Genomic DNA, 16785 nt, shown 5'->3' with positions numbered 1-16785 from the left:
TTGAAAAACAATTAAGATTTTAAGAATTAAAATTGCGGCAGGAGCCAGTTTCATGTCTTATTACGTTTGCGCTAAAGACCATCACGGCACTTAGAACTCTCATTTTCTGATACTCCTTAATAATAGAAGAGATTCAATGTAAATGTCCACATGACAAAGAGTACTAGAAATAATAAATAAGAGTGTTACATGAGATTCAATACAATCATAGATAATATTATTGATAGTTTCTGCTTTCAAATTTTTCATAAAATCAATACCTGTTGTAAAAGTTATTAATAATACAGGGTAAATTAATATTAATAAACAGTAAATTAGGCTCGAATAACTCTCAGATCATTATTAATATCGTAAAAGTAAATAATTTACAAACTAGCAAATTAATGTTATATATATTCCATAAGAAATGTTATTAATATATATGTAATTGACATAGGTATTCGCATGGTAATTATAATTATAAAAGAATATACAATTTAATAAGCAAAATTTATTGATTAATTATCATATATTTCAATTTTTTATCCAACATTCGCATTCAAAATTATTGGTAATGAATATTAATATTTTCTGATAATTTTCTGACAGTAATTTTCACAAATTAATAATATATTGGAAACATTCAGATACTAATATTATATTTTATTATATTTTTACTTTTTATTGCATCATATTTTTAAGTAAATATTTAAATTCAAGCATATTTTGATAGTTTGAAAAGAACGAAAAAGTAACAATCATAAAAATAAATAGTAAAAGGAACAAAAACTGTATAACTAACTGTAAATAACTAATAATTTTCAGTTGTATGTATATTTATCGAGCTATTGTACGAATATATACATGTCACAAAATGATATATTGATAATGAATATGTTAATATTTTAATAAAGCTGTAAAAAGAGGATGTCGGAATAATTTTATCGATTATAAATATAAATTTTTAATTCCTTGGTCAAATACTAAGTAGTCACATAAATAAATTGATAAAATCATAGCTTCATATATAATTTATAATGAAAACGCAAATATAATAATTTTAGATTTTTAATTATATAATTATTGATATAATTAGAATTGTTATGCAGGATATAATTCACAGAAATCTGAAAAAATAGAAGATAATGAATTTTAATAATCATGCTCATTTATAAATACAAGTATAATTTAAACTTGTATTTGTGCAGTATGAATGTATTGTATTAATGTTCTTTAACACTTGATCGACACAGTTGCAGAGGAATATTATTAATAATAATGTTTCCTTCATAATCAAAGTCTTAGTACCTATCACTTAGTGAATTATAATAAATAAACAAAACATTTTTTTTTAACGTAAATAATAACGATTAAACAAATAGCTTCGAATATATATATATCGATAAATTTATATTTATTTATAACTTACTAAGTTATTATTATAATTTCGATTATTATTATGTATTTAGACTTTTATTACTGGCGATTAGAAACAAATATTTATATTTGTAGTAACGTGCATTAAAAATTATATTAAATTGATAGTTTATTACATTATAAGTTGTTATTACATATAAATTAAATTACATATACACAACCTGATTTTAATTAACTAGATTTATTTTTACAAAAACAGGGCGTGATAATTATTTTGAAATAATTTCAAATAATGTAGTAATATATGGCGTGTACGTATAAAAATTAATCAACTAAATCTCTATTTCTTAATTAGTATCTTAATGAAATGAAACAATAAAATTCTTTTAATACTGAAATTTTAATAAATTATATGTAAATTTTAATCATTTTTTTTATTTGTTCTCATTGTGGATAACATAACTTCTTTTTATGTTGCGAATTAATTTCAACATTAAGAAAAAAAAACAAATTCTTAAACATATTTGTATTTAAATCAAATGATTAAAAGTACAATTTAATGAAGATCAGTACAAATCTACGTAGGCTCGTATGTAATTTTAATTAAATTATCAATTTTTACTTATGATTGACTACACTTTCGAATTCGCATCAAAGATATATTTGGCATATACACCGTGAGATGTTTTCTGTTAATAATTGATGATGGCCATCAGATTATCTGAGAAACATTTTAACTCTCCCTCTCAAAGGGTATAGTAGATAAAATACCGATTAGTGAAAGGATGAAATGCAGATTAGAGCTTGTAAATCTTTGACACAGTAAAAATAAAAAATATCAATATATAATTCATGAATTTATTAGAAAGAAAATTATTTTGAATATTATATGGTCCTTTTTGCCATGTATTTTTGTTGAAATAATGTATATTTTATCCAACATATTTACGTTTTTATCTATTATTTTTACAGAATATATTTAGAAAGTATTGTATATCTAATCGTTGCTAAAAAAGATATATTTGTATGATTCTAATTTAATCAATTTATATATGCTTACAGTTTAATGAGTTTCCACATTATAAATATAAGTAGTTTTTTTCATTTTTGAATTTTTTGCTTTTGTAAGAATAATATTTTATAAAGAATTTTATAATCACATTAAGTACAAGAGGATAACGTCTATTTAATAATCCTTACTATTACATATTTATTTCTAAAATCCTGAAATACAAATAATATTTCATAGGAAGAATTCAATTAATGAATAATTTAACAATAGAAACAAAGACAGATTTATTTAGTACTATACTGTTTTAGATTAATGACAATCAACATTCATTTTTATTTTTAGTTTACGATGGCAGATTTTTAGGTTTATCAGATTCCAATTTTCTTCATCAATATGAATTTTTATCTTGGATTCCAAATTAATTTATTCCTTAATACAGTTTCCAAATTTGTTTACATAGCTTAGGACCAGCTTAGTTGACGGTAATTATTTTCAACTATTACATATATTTCACACGTTTTTATGCAGATGAAAAATATGGTTATACTACAACGTTAAGCAAATTTTAAATAGTAATAAAAGTGATTATTTAAGAATCACATAAATAAAATAAAATTGTATAATATAATAAAAAATAATTTAATAATAAATATTTTTTGAAAACAGACATAATATGGAAATTAAGAGATTTTTAATAAAAAGTGAAATTTTAGCATTTTTTATGCAATATCTCAATATTTTTCAAACAGCTTTTGGACTATGTGTTCTACACCTGTAATTTTATAGAATAAGTTTTGAAACTTTCAAGTAACAAATAATATAAACTATATTTTTAAATTAATAATTGTATACATATATATATATATATATATACACAAGTGTATATACATATACTTACTAAATATATGAATATGAAATGCTTTCATTCTACATTATATATTTATATATATATATATATATTTCGAAACAACAGAGATTTGTAAAGCTAAATGACATTTTAATCAATTATTAATTTATTTGAATAATTTAATGTAATAATTATATAAAATTTTATTCCATTTTATTGGAGTTAAATGGTTTCATCCCATACAAAGTGTGTGATGTAATGTAGTGTGCAACATCACTTCTATGGAAAGTCCGTGAGCGGCACTTACAACTGTTCTGTTCTCCATTTCTATGTTAATAATAATTTTATTCTACATTTCTTATTATAATAATGTTCTGGAAGATAGTATAAGAATGCAGTAAAATTTATGTGTATATTTAAATTAAAATGATTATATAAGCTTCAAAATAAATTATAATTACAAAATAAAGAATTTATTATTAATTCATTTTGTGATAAACGTAAAATTATTTATTCATGACTTTAAATATAAGTATTAAATGTCATTTTATATTTAAACTTAAGAAAAGCATTTTTTGAGATTATGCAAAAATTGATTTGTCTAAACCATAATATTCGATCTTTATGAAATTTTTTACGTAAACAGTAATAAAAATTAAAATAAAATTAGTATAATAAACAGTAATTAAACAATAAATTAACATTACACTTATAATGATTCATTTATGATAATAAATCAACAATTATAATAATAAATAAACATATAATAATAAACTAATTAAAATAAAATTGAAATATCTACATACTATGGTGTAATATTATTTGTTAAACCTTTGAAAATATTAAATATTAGTATAGAAAATAATTATATAATATTATTTATATAAAATTGTAAAAAGTTTCTTAGAAATTATATGTTAATTATTAGTTTTTATATACTATTAATATAATAAGGAAATTACTAGTGGATACTAATTATTAGATTTACAAAAAACTCATTTATGTTAGTAATTATTTATTATTAACTCTTTTACTAATATTGTTACGAAATATAGATTATAAATAGTAAATCAATTTTGTCATGATAATTTTTAAACATTGAAAAAAAACGTTAACATTATAATTAATGCAATATATATATATATATATATATATATATATATATATATATATAAAGATGACTAAGAATAAAGAAAGTGTAAGATATAATAACCAATTAAACTCAATGGTATTTCAAATTGAAAATAATCACTTGTGTTATCCTATATTCGATTTATCTTATGTTACTCTATACATACTACTGTTTGATATTTCTGTTGCTCTGCGTTGTTTTCTGATTGAATAGTAGCAGTGACGAATGTGATTGCCCCTTATCAGGCTATTTGAAGTCAGAAACACAGAGGAAGTCAATTTCCTCAAATACGCGATTCAACAACAAGAGAAAGAGATCGAAAAAGGCCAAGTCAAGTGTCAAGCACGAAAAGAGAGACGCGCGAAACACGCTACTAACGTACCCGTTTATTCAATGTGATTTTTCATTTTGCGTTCTATTTCCCTGCGCTTTTACGCACATTTTAAAATCAAATATAAGGAAACAATTTATAAATGAAGTGCTAAATGTAAGTATTTAATTCCTTAATTCGATATTCTGCCCATTTGTTACATATGTTATAATATTTGTATATACATTGCCTCGGCTGTTGACATTAGCAATTAAATTGTAAAAAATATTAGAGTAAATAAATAAAATTTTCAAAATTAAATTTCAATATTATTAGTATTATAAATATGTTTTCCTGAATGTTATTCATTAATTGTGTTTTAAAAAAAGATTTGTTCCACATATAAGCAAGTTCAGTTGATAGTATTTCTAATACAATATTTCATACTTTAAATTGCTGATTATAAAGATTTAAATATATAAATTCTAAACATATAATTAGATTATGATAGATTAAATACAAAGTAAATAAAAATATTTGTTTTTTTACAATAATTAACTCTTTCAGTTTGTCACATTATTTTTTAAAATGATAAATAATAGTCATTAATTCAGTTATTAATTTTATTATATACACTATAAATTAGAATATATTTATATATATATATATATTTTTTATTAGCTTAAAATTTTTTTTTCAAAGTCTTTATAGTATATTTAAATAATTTAGAAATTATTGTGTTATTACATTTTTAACAGATAATTATAATAAGCAAACTAACCTAAGATTATTAACTAAAAAGTCAAATTAAATTCATAATGAATAATTCATAATATTTAAAAATAAAATTTCATTGTTTATGGTAAGACTTGTGTTAAAATAAAAAAACTTAACATTCAATTACACTGAAAGCGTCTGATATTTTATTCAATAATTTAATATGTAATGATGGTGGAATAGAAAAAATTATTATAGATACTGTTACGTACATACTATAAAGGCTTGTAATTATTATTTCAAAACATGATAAAACTAGTTTAATTATAATTAAAGAAACAACAAATATGAAAATAAACTTCAAATTTCTTAATTTCAGCGATTTCAAGCTGTGCAATGAAGGAAGAAGTCTCATCAATTGTTTTGCTGGTGCTTGCGAAGTTAACAATAAATTTAGCTAATGGAGAGTTTTTTATATTGTCGGGACCACCCGAATACAGCAGGACAAATTTACTATATGCTAATCACCATATTAAAGATATGTATTGTGTCACCGATGAGCTGGACAGTGCTTTGATTTGGAACAGTAATCTAGAGTGGATTGAGCCGAAGTTTGCTGATTTAAATACCATAGATAAACCATTTGGTGAGCTAATGAATTTCATTTGAATCATTGCTTATTGCGAAAATAACACATTATATAATCACAATTACTTAGTAACATTATGGCGAATGGCCAGCTGACTCGAAATATTAATAATAATAAATTAACATTGAATTTAGACAATTTTGAACACTTCGTTATTATATATATTATTTGAAATGATACTCGACATTATAAAAATATATTATCGTTTAATATGATAAAATGTGCAATTTTCGTTGGATTAAAGTGTTTATTAAATCAATACATATTAGTAGATCTTTGTAAATATATAGATCTTATGTGAATTATAACAATACCATAATTATATCATGAATATAAACGAAGATAAATAAGAATCTAATATGAATCTAAGTCAACTGGTAAATTTTTTAATTATTTAAACACTAAATACAAGTAGTATTTTTTCAAATTCTCTTTTTATACTAATTATTAACACTTTTATTTTCATGTTTATATTCATAATTCTATACAATAGTTTTTTTTTATTAAATAATATTTTTTTATTCCACTTGAAAATTAATTAATACGTGAATTGTAAACATAAATATTTGTAATATTGCTACTTCCCTCACTATAATTACAATTATAAAAACCTTATAAAAAAAAATATGAATCTATTTTTATATTTTGGATTATGAAGCCAGAATTTTTATCAAGAGTATATAGATATATGTAGGAAAATATTTTGTATTTATTGTTAAAAAAATTTTCTGACTATTATGTTCTTATGTATTTGATATAAGTAATAAAAGGATTATTTAGGTATATTTTATTAATTCAATCACGTTTCAGTTTATAGTATTTTAGTAAGTGTGTACAATAATTTCTATTAGAATTTCTTAAAATCATTAATTGTACAATATTAAGAAAAATATAATTATAAAAGAATAGAAGAAAAATCAGAAGAATTATAGAAAAAATATTTAAACAATGTTAATACTGCAAAATTGAGAAAACTTAAATAACTTCGATATAATTTTGTAGGAAAATGTTTTATTTTTTATCGTAATTTAATTTGCTTTTTATTCTTACCAATTATAAACTGCGTGACCTAATTCATATATTCCATTAGATAGATTAAATCCTATTTTTAAATAGAACGTATTTTATTCAATAATGAAATAAATAGTTTTAAATAGTTTCAAATTAATAAAAGTAATTTCATATTTATACATATTCTAAAATACATTTGAAAATCTTATAAATTTAAGCTTCAAAAATCTATTAATTTTATTTATAAAATGAATTATGAATAATTTTATATGGATTTTTTTACAAGTACGGTAACTTAATTTTGTTTAAATTTATATAATAGCATCCTATTGCAATAATAATTGATGTAATACATTGAAATCATTATTTTTATTATATTTTATTGTTTCTTAATAATGTTGAAATAAAAATAATATTAATACTCTTTATTTTCATAAAGTATTGCATAAGGATAATATCCTGTATCCAACAACTACCAATTTTACTTGTCCAATGAGCAATAAAACATCGTGTTCGCATTATTGGACAAGAATGGGAAATTGGAATTATGTGTCCAGTTTAGTGAAACCAATGTCTCCGGTATCAGATAATCGTTGGGAAGGTAAATTAGAAATCTGAAAATCGATTTTTTTCTTATTTGATAAAAGATTTTCACGTATGTAACATTAATGAATTATTTTTTGTATGAACAAAAGTAATGGTAAATATTTTTGCATTCAAGTTCTATCGAATTTGTTTTATTTATATTGAACGTATCGTTTAAGTTCTAAGTTCTCACGCTAAAGTATATTCATCGGTATTGTAAGCAAATAGTGGAAGCAAGAACGTGAAAATTTTCATTTCAATTTACAAACAAGAGTCCACACTTTATTCATAAACTTTGTATCGTGTAGATTTCAAGGAAGAGAAAATATCGAATCAATTTAGAGCAATTACTGTACTTCCGAACATCGGTAGTTTTTCAGTTTCGATACGTGGAACAACAGATGCACATTTTGCTCTGTGCAACAAAGACAACACCTCAAATTTTTGCTTTTTTATTATCTTGGGAGGCTGGAAGAATACAAAGTCCATTATACGAAAGTGTGAGAACGGAATACCCGAATCGGCATCGAAAATTCCTTCTGGGGATTGTCAACAAGCACTTGTCTCCACCAATGTAAGAATGAATTTTTTCATTACTAATCGTTATTCGTTATTTATCATTATACATATCCAATTAGATTTTTAAGTTTATTTCAAATATAATTTATTTATTGTAAAAATTAATTTATTAACATAATTTATACACTAATTAATTATATGTCTTTTTTATTTGAAGATCAAAATAATAATCAAATTGAATAAAGCATTATAAATACGAAATATAAATGAATACAAAAATTTGAAAGATTTATTTTTATCTTGTATATCATTATAATAAAATATAATTAAAATTATTATAAAAATTTATTCATTGGATTTCTTATGATATATATTCGTTTTAAATTGAATTCTGTTTATTTACATTTTACAAATAATAAATTATATATACTATGTATTTTAAATTTTTAGAAACTAAATAATAAATTACACTTATAAAAAAAATGATTAAATATTAATTGATTTTAAGTAATCTACCTTTCTAAACAAATTACAATTTAACTATTTTATAACTGCCTAACTATTTGATATTTATAGTCTATAGTTCTTTCATCAAAAAAATGGAAAACATTTATAATAAAATGGGATTTCGAAACCCAAATAGCGTTATCAGTTTATGAATCTAGTACGAGACTTTTAAATTATTCTGCACCAAAGGAAAACAATTATTTTACAGGCCATCGCAGAACTCCATCTGCAAATCCCGAGTACTTTCTTTTTGCACGTACTCAGGTACAACTGTTAATGAGATTCCATATATGTACGTACTGCTGTTTGATATTTATTATTTATAGAAGAAAAATATTAAAAATTTATATGTAAATAATAAAAGATTTCATAGCACAATACATCTATTAACAATTAATAATTTAATAATAAATGATAAATATTTTGATATTAATTCTAATATTTAGAATATTTTAAGTATTAACGCACACACGCACACGTACGCACCAACGCACACACACACACATATTATATATATTAATATTAATATTATTACATATATTATTACATATATGTGTATATATATATATATATATATATATATATATATATCATATATATTAATATAAATATATTTAAATAGGACTTTAAGAGAAGTGCTTTAAATATTTTATTTTTTTTTAACTTACTTATATTTTACAAAATAAAATTTAAATGCAAGTTATCGAATATCCGATGTTTCAGATGATTATTTATTGACGACAACGACTCAATCAAAGCTAATTAGTCCAGAAACAATATCATTAGATAAAAATATGTGCATCGAGATGTCAATCAGTTTGTGTAAAAAGTGTTTTATAACCGTCGATTTTGTAGATCGTAATGGAAAACGAAAAGCAGTAGGAACTTTTCAGAATAAAAGTTCTAATAATTTTTATAATTTACCAATTTGGCAAAAAGTAAAAATTAATACAACACTATCAAAAGGAATGCAACTGCCAATTAAAATGGAAATTAATACCCTATTAGGTAACGTCTCGAACAAAAATAATTCTTACTGGGCAGTGTCAAATATTCACCGCTGCTATGATGGTTAGTACTCGTCAATTCTCTTACTTTGATAGATTAATTTGTAGATGCACTTTGAAATCACTTGAGCTTATGAATTGTTTTTACAGGTATTTATTGAAGTGAAAATTAACGTTTTTAAAATTGCTGAGTCCACTTTTTTTCTGCAGGTGCGTTAAAAATTGTTAAAATTAACGCTCATCAAGATTACAATGAATCCAGTTATTTTTGGCCAATTGTTACATGTCAAAAACTATCATCAAATGGAGTTTCGACAATCATCGAATCAACGGATCACGATACACCGCCATTGAACACAGGTGATAATTTTCTTATCTACTTTATGATTTATCGATCATAAATTAGTTTATTATAAGTAAATAATATTTTTCGAAAAATATACATTACTAACTGGTTTATTATATATATCATAGATTATATATAAAGAATATTCTTATTCTTATTTTAAACTAACATGCAAGTGCGCATCTCTCAAATTTTCGATCTACGCAATTGTACATACCTTGTCTAAAGAAATATACCGTTTTCCTACTTTATACATTTTTTTACTTATTAGAAATGTATTCTCTTGTATTTATTAGATCATTTCTACTAATACTCGTTAATATAGATTATTGCGTCATTGAAATAATGATATGTATTAATGAAAATCCTTACATAAAATTATTTCATTTATATGATTTTAATTCATTTAGGACTAATTATTATTTTATATAATATGAATAAAATTTTATTAGTTCTGTTTCTTATATTTTTTTTTTATTATTTCAACTTTGAGAATATTTCATTTCTAATTGATTTTATACAATTAATGAAAAACCATCGAATAAAATATAAATAAATATATATAAATATATATAAATGAAATTAATATATTATTTTAAAAGAATTTAAAAAGAATTGAGGTTATTTTTAAAAACTTTCCGATTAATATGTTAAAATAATTTTTTAATTTCTTTGATAAAAAAATATAAAATTAATGCAAAAACTTATAAAATTACAAAGTATTCGTTTTCAATGATAATTTAAAATATTTTATAATTTTATATTGAAATAGTAATACTGCTCTTTTAACTGATATTATCTCATCTTTGTTCATTTTTAACTACAATAGCTACAAAAATTAATAGCTACAAATAAGAATTAAATATTCAATATGCTATTCTCAATTTTCGATATTTTCAACATTTATAAGAAACTGTTATTTTCAGAAACAAGATCTCATTGTACAGAAGGAAAAATCGGACCATCGTGTTCAGTAAATTGTACCAAGCTTTTCAACAATAATAACCATTGTCATAAATTGCTAGCTTGCGACGAGGACGGGTGTTTTTGTGCACAAGGATTTACTATAAAATCTGTTTGTAGTGAACGTGAGTCGATTCTTTACTTTATTTATAATACCTTGTAATTGTAAATAATTCTAAAATGTTCATATTCATTAAACTAATGGTTAATTGGTAATAGTAATTTCCAAATTCTTTGTGGTTAAAATGTTCTATATTCAAACTATTTAAAATTTTTATGTATAATTAAGAAATTATGTATTTACATTAATATTTTTTTTCATTCTTGTTTATAATCAATATAATTATTGTATTACCAGAAACAATAAACTTTAATAAATTTAATTTACTAAATTTAAAATGAAAAGACGATTTATAAATTTGTACGATGCATATTTATAAATGATTTAAAACACTTAATATTACATAATTTAAATTAAAACGATATAACTGCCGCATTTAATTATTTTATATTCTCAATTAGGTTGCCCTAATTTAAAATATGGTTTTGAATGTTTGCAAACATGCGGAAATTGTGCTGATGATATTTGTAGCTTCACAACTGGCGAGTGTAAATCTGGTTGTCGTATCACTAAAAATAAGCTTTTTATACCACCATATTGTAAAATAGGTTAGTATACAATTTATATTTTAACATTACTGCAATAATTTGTAAACAATAAAACTTATAGGAATTGGAGCACCACCGCCACCCGGTATAGATCTAATAAATTCTACTTGTGCGAGACTTTATTTAGATGTCCAGAAGGAATATAAAATAATACCGACAAGTGTAAACTTTCAAATTTGGGTATAAATTTAAAAATTTTCTTTTATATTCATTATGAAATAAACTATAATTTTAATCATTTTACTCAAATAATCATTCATTTGTAGTTACTGCGCAATAAAATGTCACAATAAAAAAGCAATAACAATGTTCAAATTGTTTTATTAATTTAAGTATTTAAGAAAGTATAGCTATAAATAGAAATATTTGAAACATCTCTCTTAATAAAAGTAACTTAATTTTCAAAGCATATTTATTTTTGAAAAAATTTTAAATCAATATTTTCTTAAGTATAATTAAATGTACTGCAAAGCTTACTTACTTTAATTTGTTGATTTATGTTAACACGAGTAATGCCGGTTTAATTACGATTGCAAAAAATTGTAAAAAATTAATCAATTAAATATATGAATAGGATGCATTAATATATATATAGATATATATCGCAATTTTGTATTAAAGAAATGGTAAGTAGTAGTAACGAATGTATTTACTATTTAATTCCAGACAAACTCGACTATTCCAGCATTCGTAAGTAAGCCCATATCCGTACAAAGGACTACTGTCACTATTCAAACACACGTTGATGGTTTATATCCTGGCACTCGATATAAACTCGCCGGACTCATTCGTGCGAATAATCGGACTTTTCGTGGAGAGTCAATTAATTTTACTACACCTTGTACAGGCAATTATCATTCTGCATACTCTATTATTTCAAAGCTTCTAGCTCTCGTTTTCGTAATCGTTATTGTAAATATGATATGTTGGATCATTATTTGCAAAAATCATTTTAACTATTTAAAAATAAATTTACATATTGGCTTATTCTATTTGTCTATCTACTATTAATTATTCATAGGATACTTATAAAATTGCATATAAGTAAATTCATTGTAAAGTTAGAATTTAGTTTAATTTGTCTACCAATCGGCGATACAAATTTATACATACGTAAGCACAACTAAAGTTACATCAAATTTCAATGCATATCAGCTTTATTTTTTGGTAACAGATATTTCAATATAAACAATGTTTTCGAAACTCACGATTGCACAAAGTACTGGATGATTGACTTTTCATTGAATCGAATAAAATTATTATCTCACAAAAATTTTAATTATCTTTGGGTTCCAATATTTTATACATAAATAAATAAGAAGGTTACTATATAATTTTATAGAACTAAATTATATATTAGGTGATTTTTTTATATTATTAATATTTTTTATATATTTTTTTTATATTATATTTAGTATCTTTTTAAAACATACTTTAACTTTCTTAATTATATGTACAGAATCAGTGGCACTGAATTTTGTTATAAGCAGTAATGAAACCAGCATAACTTTAAATAATTTAGTTGATGTACATGTTAATGATACGTGCCCTTATACGTGGTATCGAGTACAATTATTCAGTGAAAATAAAAAATTATTTGATGAATCAACAACTTTCCCCAAAATATTTAAAGATCTCAATTCATTCTCTCATTATAAAGTTGTTGTTTTATCAGAAAGATCTACTATTATCAATAAAATCGTCAATACGTTAGAAGGAGGTAAAATTTTTTATCATTATTTAAGAAATTATTTTATAATTTATATATTTAAATCTAAATAACAAATATTTTGCAGCCCCAAGTCCGGTAAAAAATTTACACGTTGTATCTAGTTCCATTGATCAGATTAATATAACATGGAATTCACCGGATAAGATCAGAGGAAAACTAGTAAATTATACTGTAGGAATTCAGGTATTTTTCTCCTTCAATATGCCGATTATAAAAGGATTGTATTAAAATTTTATTCATCTGTTTGGTTAATATTTTATATAACATATATTTATTGTAAAAATATTTTTCTCATTCCGTTTGATTAATATTAAATTTCAATTAGTGTTTTAGAATGTCTATATCTTTTAAAATATCAATTCTATGATTTTAATATGGATAAATTTTTAGCTCGTTGAATCACGTGGATGCAGTGATTTAGATGGAATTTCTTATAATTTAACCTTTAGTAATATTGCTAAACGATTTCATATGAAAGATGTAATAACAAATACATCAAACAATACTTTTAATTATGTATTTAAAAATTTGATGCCCTATACTGTGTATCTGATCACTGTTCAAGCTTATACATCTCGACACGCGGGAGAAAAGACAGAACTACTTTACGAAACTGCATCCATAGGTAAATTTTAATGATATATTATATATACTTTATAAACGTTTTTATAACACAATTAATTAATAAATTAAACATTTGAAAGCCTTAATGCATATACAATCATTATATTTATGTATATAGCAAATCTTTTAGATACTTTAATAACTATTTCAATTATTAGCCAAATCTATTTATGTAATTATATAAAATATTTGATAAAAAATAATTTCAAAATAACTTTAGAAAAATTTAGGAAAAGAAATTGTATTTCTTTCTCTGAAAGAATATTAAATAGTTTCAAAATTAGTATATTAAATATAAATAATAAATAATATAAAGTTAATATTATAACTGCTTAACTAAATATTTTATTTATAATAAATTTAATAGGAATAATAAATCAAATAATTTTTCTTAAAGATCTTCCGACAGAAATCTTTACTAATTTTCGATTTACCAATGAAACATCGTCAACAATAGCTGGATATCTCAGATGGAATCCTCCAGATAATTGCTCAACTATTACTGGTTCCATTCTTGCATGTAAATTATTCTTCAAAAACCGTGAGCTTACGACCATTATAGTCAACAATTATTATTATCCGCTTGAAAAGTCCGTCTTCAATGGCGCCCAACTTTATGATGTACAATTATATGCACTAAGAGATTTTTACCATCTGGAAAATAAGACAGCATATACTACTTTAAATTTTGAAATGCCTGCTAGAGGTAAAAAAAAAATTGAATACAAAGAAAATTTATAAAATTTACGGACTACAATTATTTAATATTCAAATTCAAATATGAATTATTAATTGTAACAATTAAAATTAATTATTAATTTTGTTAAAGATTACATAAAATATTTCAAATTTCACTGATACATTTTTATAAAATTAAGTACGGAAATTAATTAAAATTAAGTAATATTTAGTCATTCAGGCATGATTTTGTATTTATTTTATATTTTCACAATAATGGACTTGGTTGTTCTTGAGTAATTTATGAAATTTTTAAAGCAATAAGTAACATTTGCTATGTTGCAAAAATTAGAATTATTATTAATTATAAATAAATAATTACAAATTCATTTAAAAATGCAATTAAAATGTTTTTTTAATATTTTATAATATTTTATTTTTAATGTATAATGGTAATAATTTTATTTTAATCATTATTTTTATTTTATTTTGGGAGTAACAAAGTAACAAATAAATAATAAAAATATGCTTATGAAAGTATCTTATTAAAAAAATGAATAAAATTATAATAACTATTATTGCATTAATAAGTAAGAATATTAATAAAAAAATATTTTATTTTTTATTATTTTGCTTAACTAAAGTTTCTATCAATTTTTATTTTAATTCATCTTATGAGCAGTTTCTAGTAATAAATAAAGGAATAACTATTATAATAACTCTATAAAAATATATTATATATACCTTTTTGTAAGTTTCGCTACAATTTGAATTTTCTATTGTTGCATATTAAATTTAAGCTTATTAATATTTAAAGAAACTTTAATTTTTTATAAAAATGTTCAAGTATTCAAAAACAATTTTATAATTTTTGAAATACAAATTAATTACCTATTTCATAACATAATTTTTTTCACTAATGATATTAACATATTTGTCAACAAAGCGCCACCACCAATACGAAATCCTGAAATTGTAGAAGTAGACATTTTAAATAAGACCATGACAATAAGATGGAATGTGCCAATAACGCCAACTCATGGTCAATTAGATCATTATTCAATAATATATTGTAAGCATTCGATCAATTGCAATGAAACTTCATATGTCAACGTTTCGCTGAATGAGATTTATAAATTTGATAACTTTGAATATGCTCCTTATAAGACTCTCCCACTTCCATCCGATTATTACGATGAAATTCAAGTAAGCTACCATGTTACTAGAAAAGCGAGGTATTTGTTTATTTAAAAATATGATGTTTTAGATCACGGCATATAATACAAATGTAATGGAGCCATCGGAACCTGCAATTATACCAATAAGGAGAGTTGAATTCGGTAAGATTATTTAGTATCACAAATTCATTACTATATTTGCTTTTTAATGCTAATAGGATTAGAAATATATTGAAAATGGATAAATGATAAAAAAAACTATATTTCCATCATATTTATTCTTAATATCAAACTTTGTCCGGAAAATAATTCCACAATCTGACTCGTCAGCCAAACGTGCAAAAATCAACTTAGAACAAAAAACCCACTAGATGTTGTGTGGGGTTGTCGGGCAAGTAAAGGGTTAATGCATCGATTCAATAATTAACACATCTTTATTATTACTGTTTAATTCATTTATTTTACTTTATTTCCAATGGGAATTATTAACCTTGGTGAAATTACACACGATCCTTATATTTCTTAATAATCTTGTGGTGTTGATATATCTGTTTATTGGATAATTAGAGGATAATCAATTTCTTATTCTCTGCATGTCACTGGTGAGATTATGATTTACTGTAACAAGAAGTAGGTTATAATCTATTGAATATTATCACTAAGAGGTTATTGGTGATTGTAGTGCTCTGATCGAACAATATTATTACAATATTATTGTGTGTCAATTCAACACGTGTGCAGTTGCCCCTAAATATAGGTCGTAAGAGAGCCGAAATGGAGGTTATGCGAAGCTGTGCGCCACCTGTGACGGGAACAACTTATCGTTGGAGGGATTGAAAAACCACTGTGGCGTCTGTAGCTGGTTTTGTTCTAGAGTATGCCTGGGAGACTTCGGTAGTTGGACTTTAATCCATCCGTCTTCTACATAAGCCGAGAAATCAAG

At 22.9% G+C, this 16785-nt stretch overlaps 1 protein-coding gene across 1 annotated transcript in view; it reads left to right on the top strand.

Annotated features, from left to right (window-relative positions):
* The first annotated feature begins 7530 nt into the window (after window positions 1–7530).
* LOC105365738 (receptor-type tyrosine-protein phosphatase T) overlaps window positions 7531–16785 on the top strand; it is a 15374-nt gene continuing 6119 nt past the window's right edge. Inside the window, exons 1-15 of the mRNA XM_011503972.1 lie at window positions 7531–7635; window positions 7928–8193; window positions 8715–8937; window positions 9369–9716; window positions 9863–10012; window positions 10925–11086; window positions 11484–11630; window positions 11692–11810; window positions 12297–12477; window positions 13090–13350; window positions 13427–13545; window positions 13753–13987; window positions 14384–14692; window positions 15611–15870; window positions 15932–16004. Coding sequence (XP_011502274.1) covers window positions 7566–7635; window positions 7928–8193; window positions 8715–8937; window positions 9369–9716; window positions 9863–10012; window positions 10925–11086; window positions 11484–11630; window positions 11692–11810; window positions 12297–12477; window positions 13090–13350; window positions 13427–13545; window positions 13753–13987; window positions 14384–14692; window positions 15611–15870; window positions 15932–16004 — 2923 coding nt within the window. The 5' untranslated portion in view covers window positions 7531–7565. The remainder of the gene's footprint in view (window positions 7636–7927; window positions 8194–8714; window positions 8938–9368; window positions 9717–9862; window positions 10013–10924; window positions 11087–11483; window positions 11631–11691; window positions 11811–12296; window positions 12478–13089; window positions 13351–13426; window positions 13546–13752; window positions 13988–14383; window positions 14693–15610; window positions 15871–15931; window positions 16005–16785) is intronic.

The sequence above is a fragment of the Ceratosolen solmsi genome, unplaced genomic scaffold (genome assembly GCF_000503995.2).
Source record: "Ceratosolen solmsi marchali unplaced genomic scaffold, CerSol_1.0 scaffold53, whole genome shotgun sequence".
Lineage (NCBI taxonomy): Eukaryota > Metazoa > Arthropoda > Insecta > Hymenoptera > Agaonidae > Ceratosolen > Ceratosolen solmsi.
Note: the sequence above shows the minus strand (reverse complement) of the source record. Positions and strands in the feature narration are given on the sequence as shown.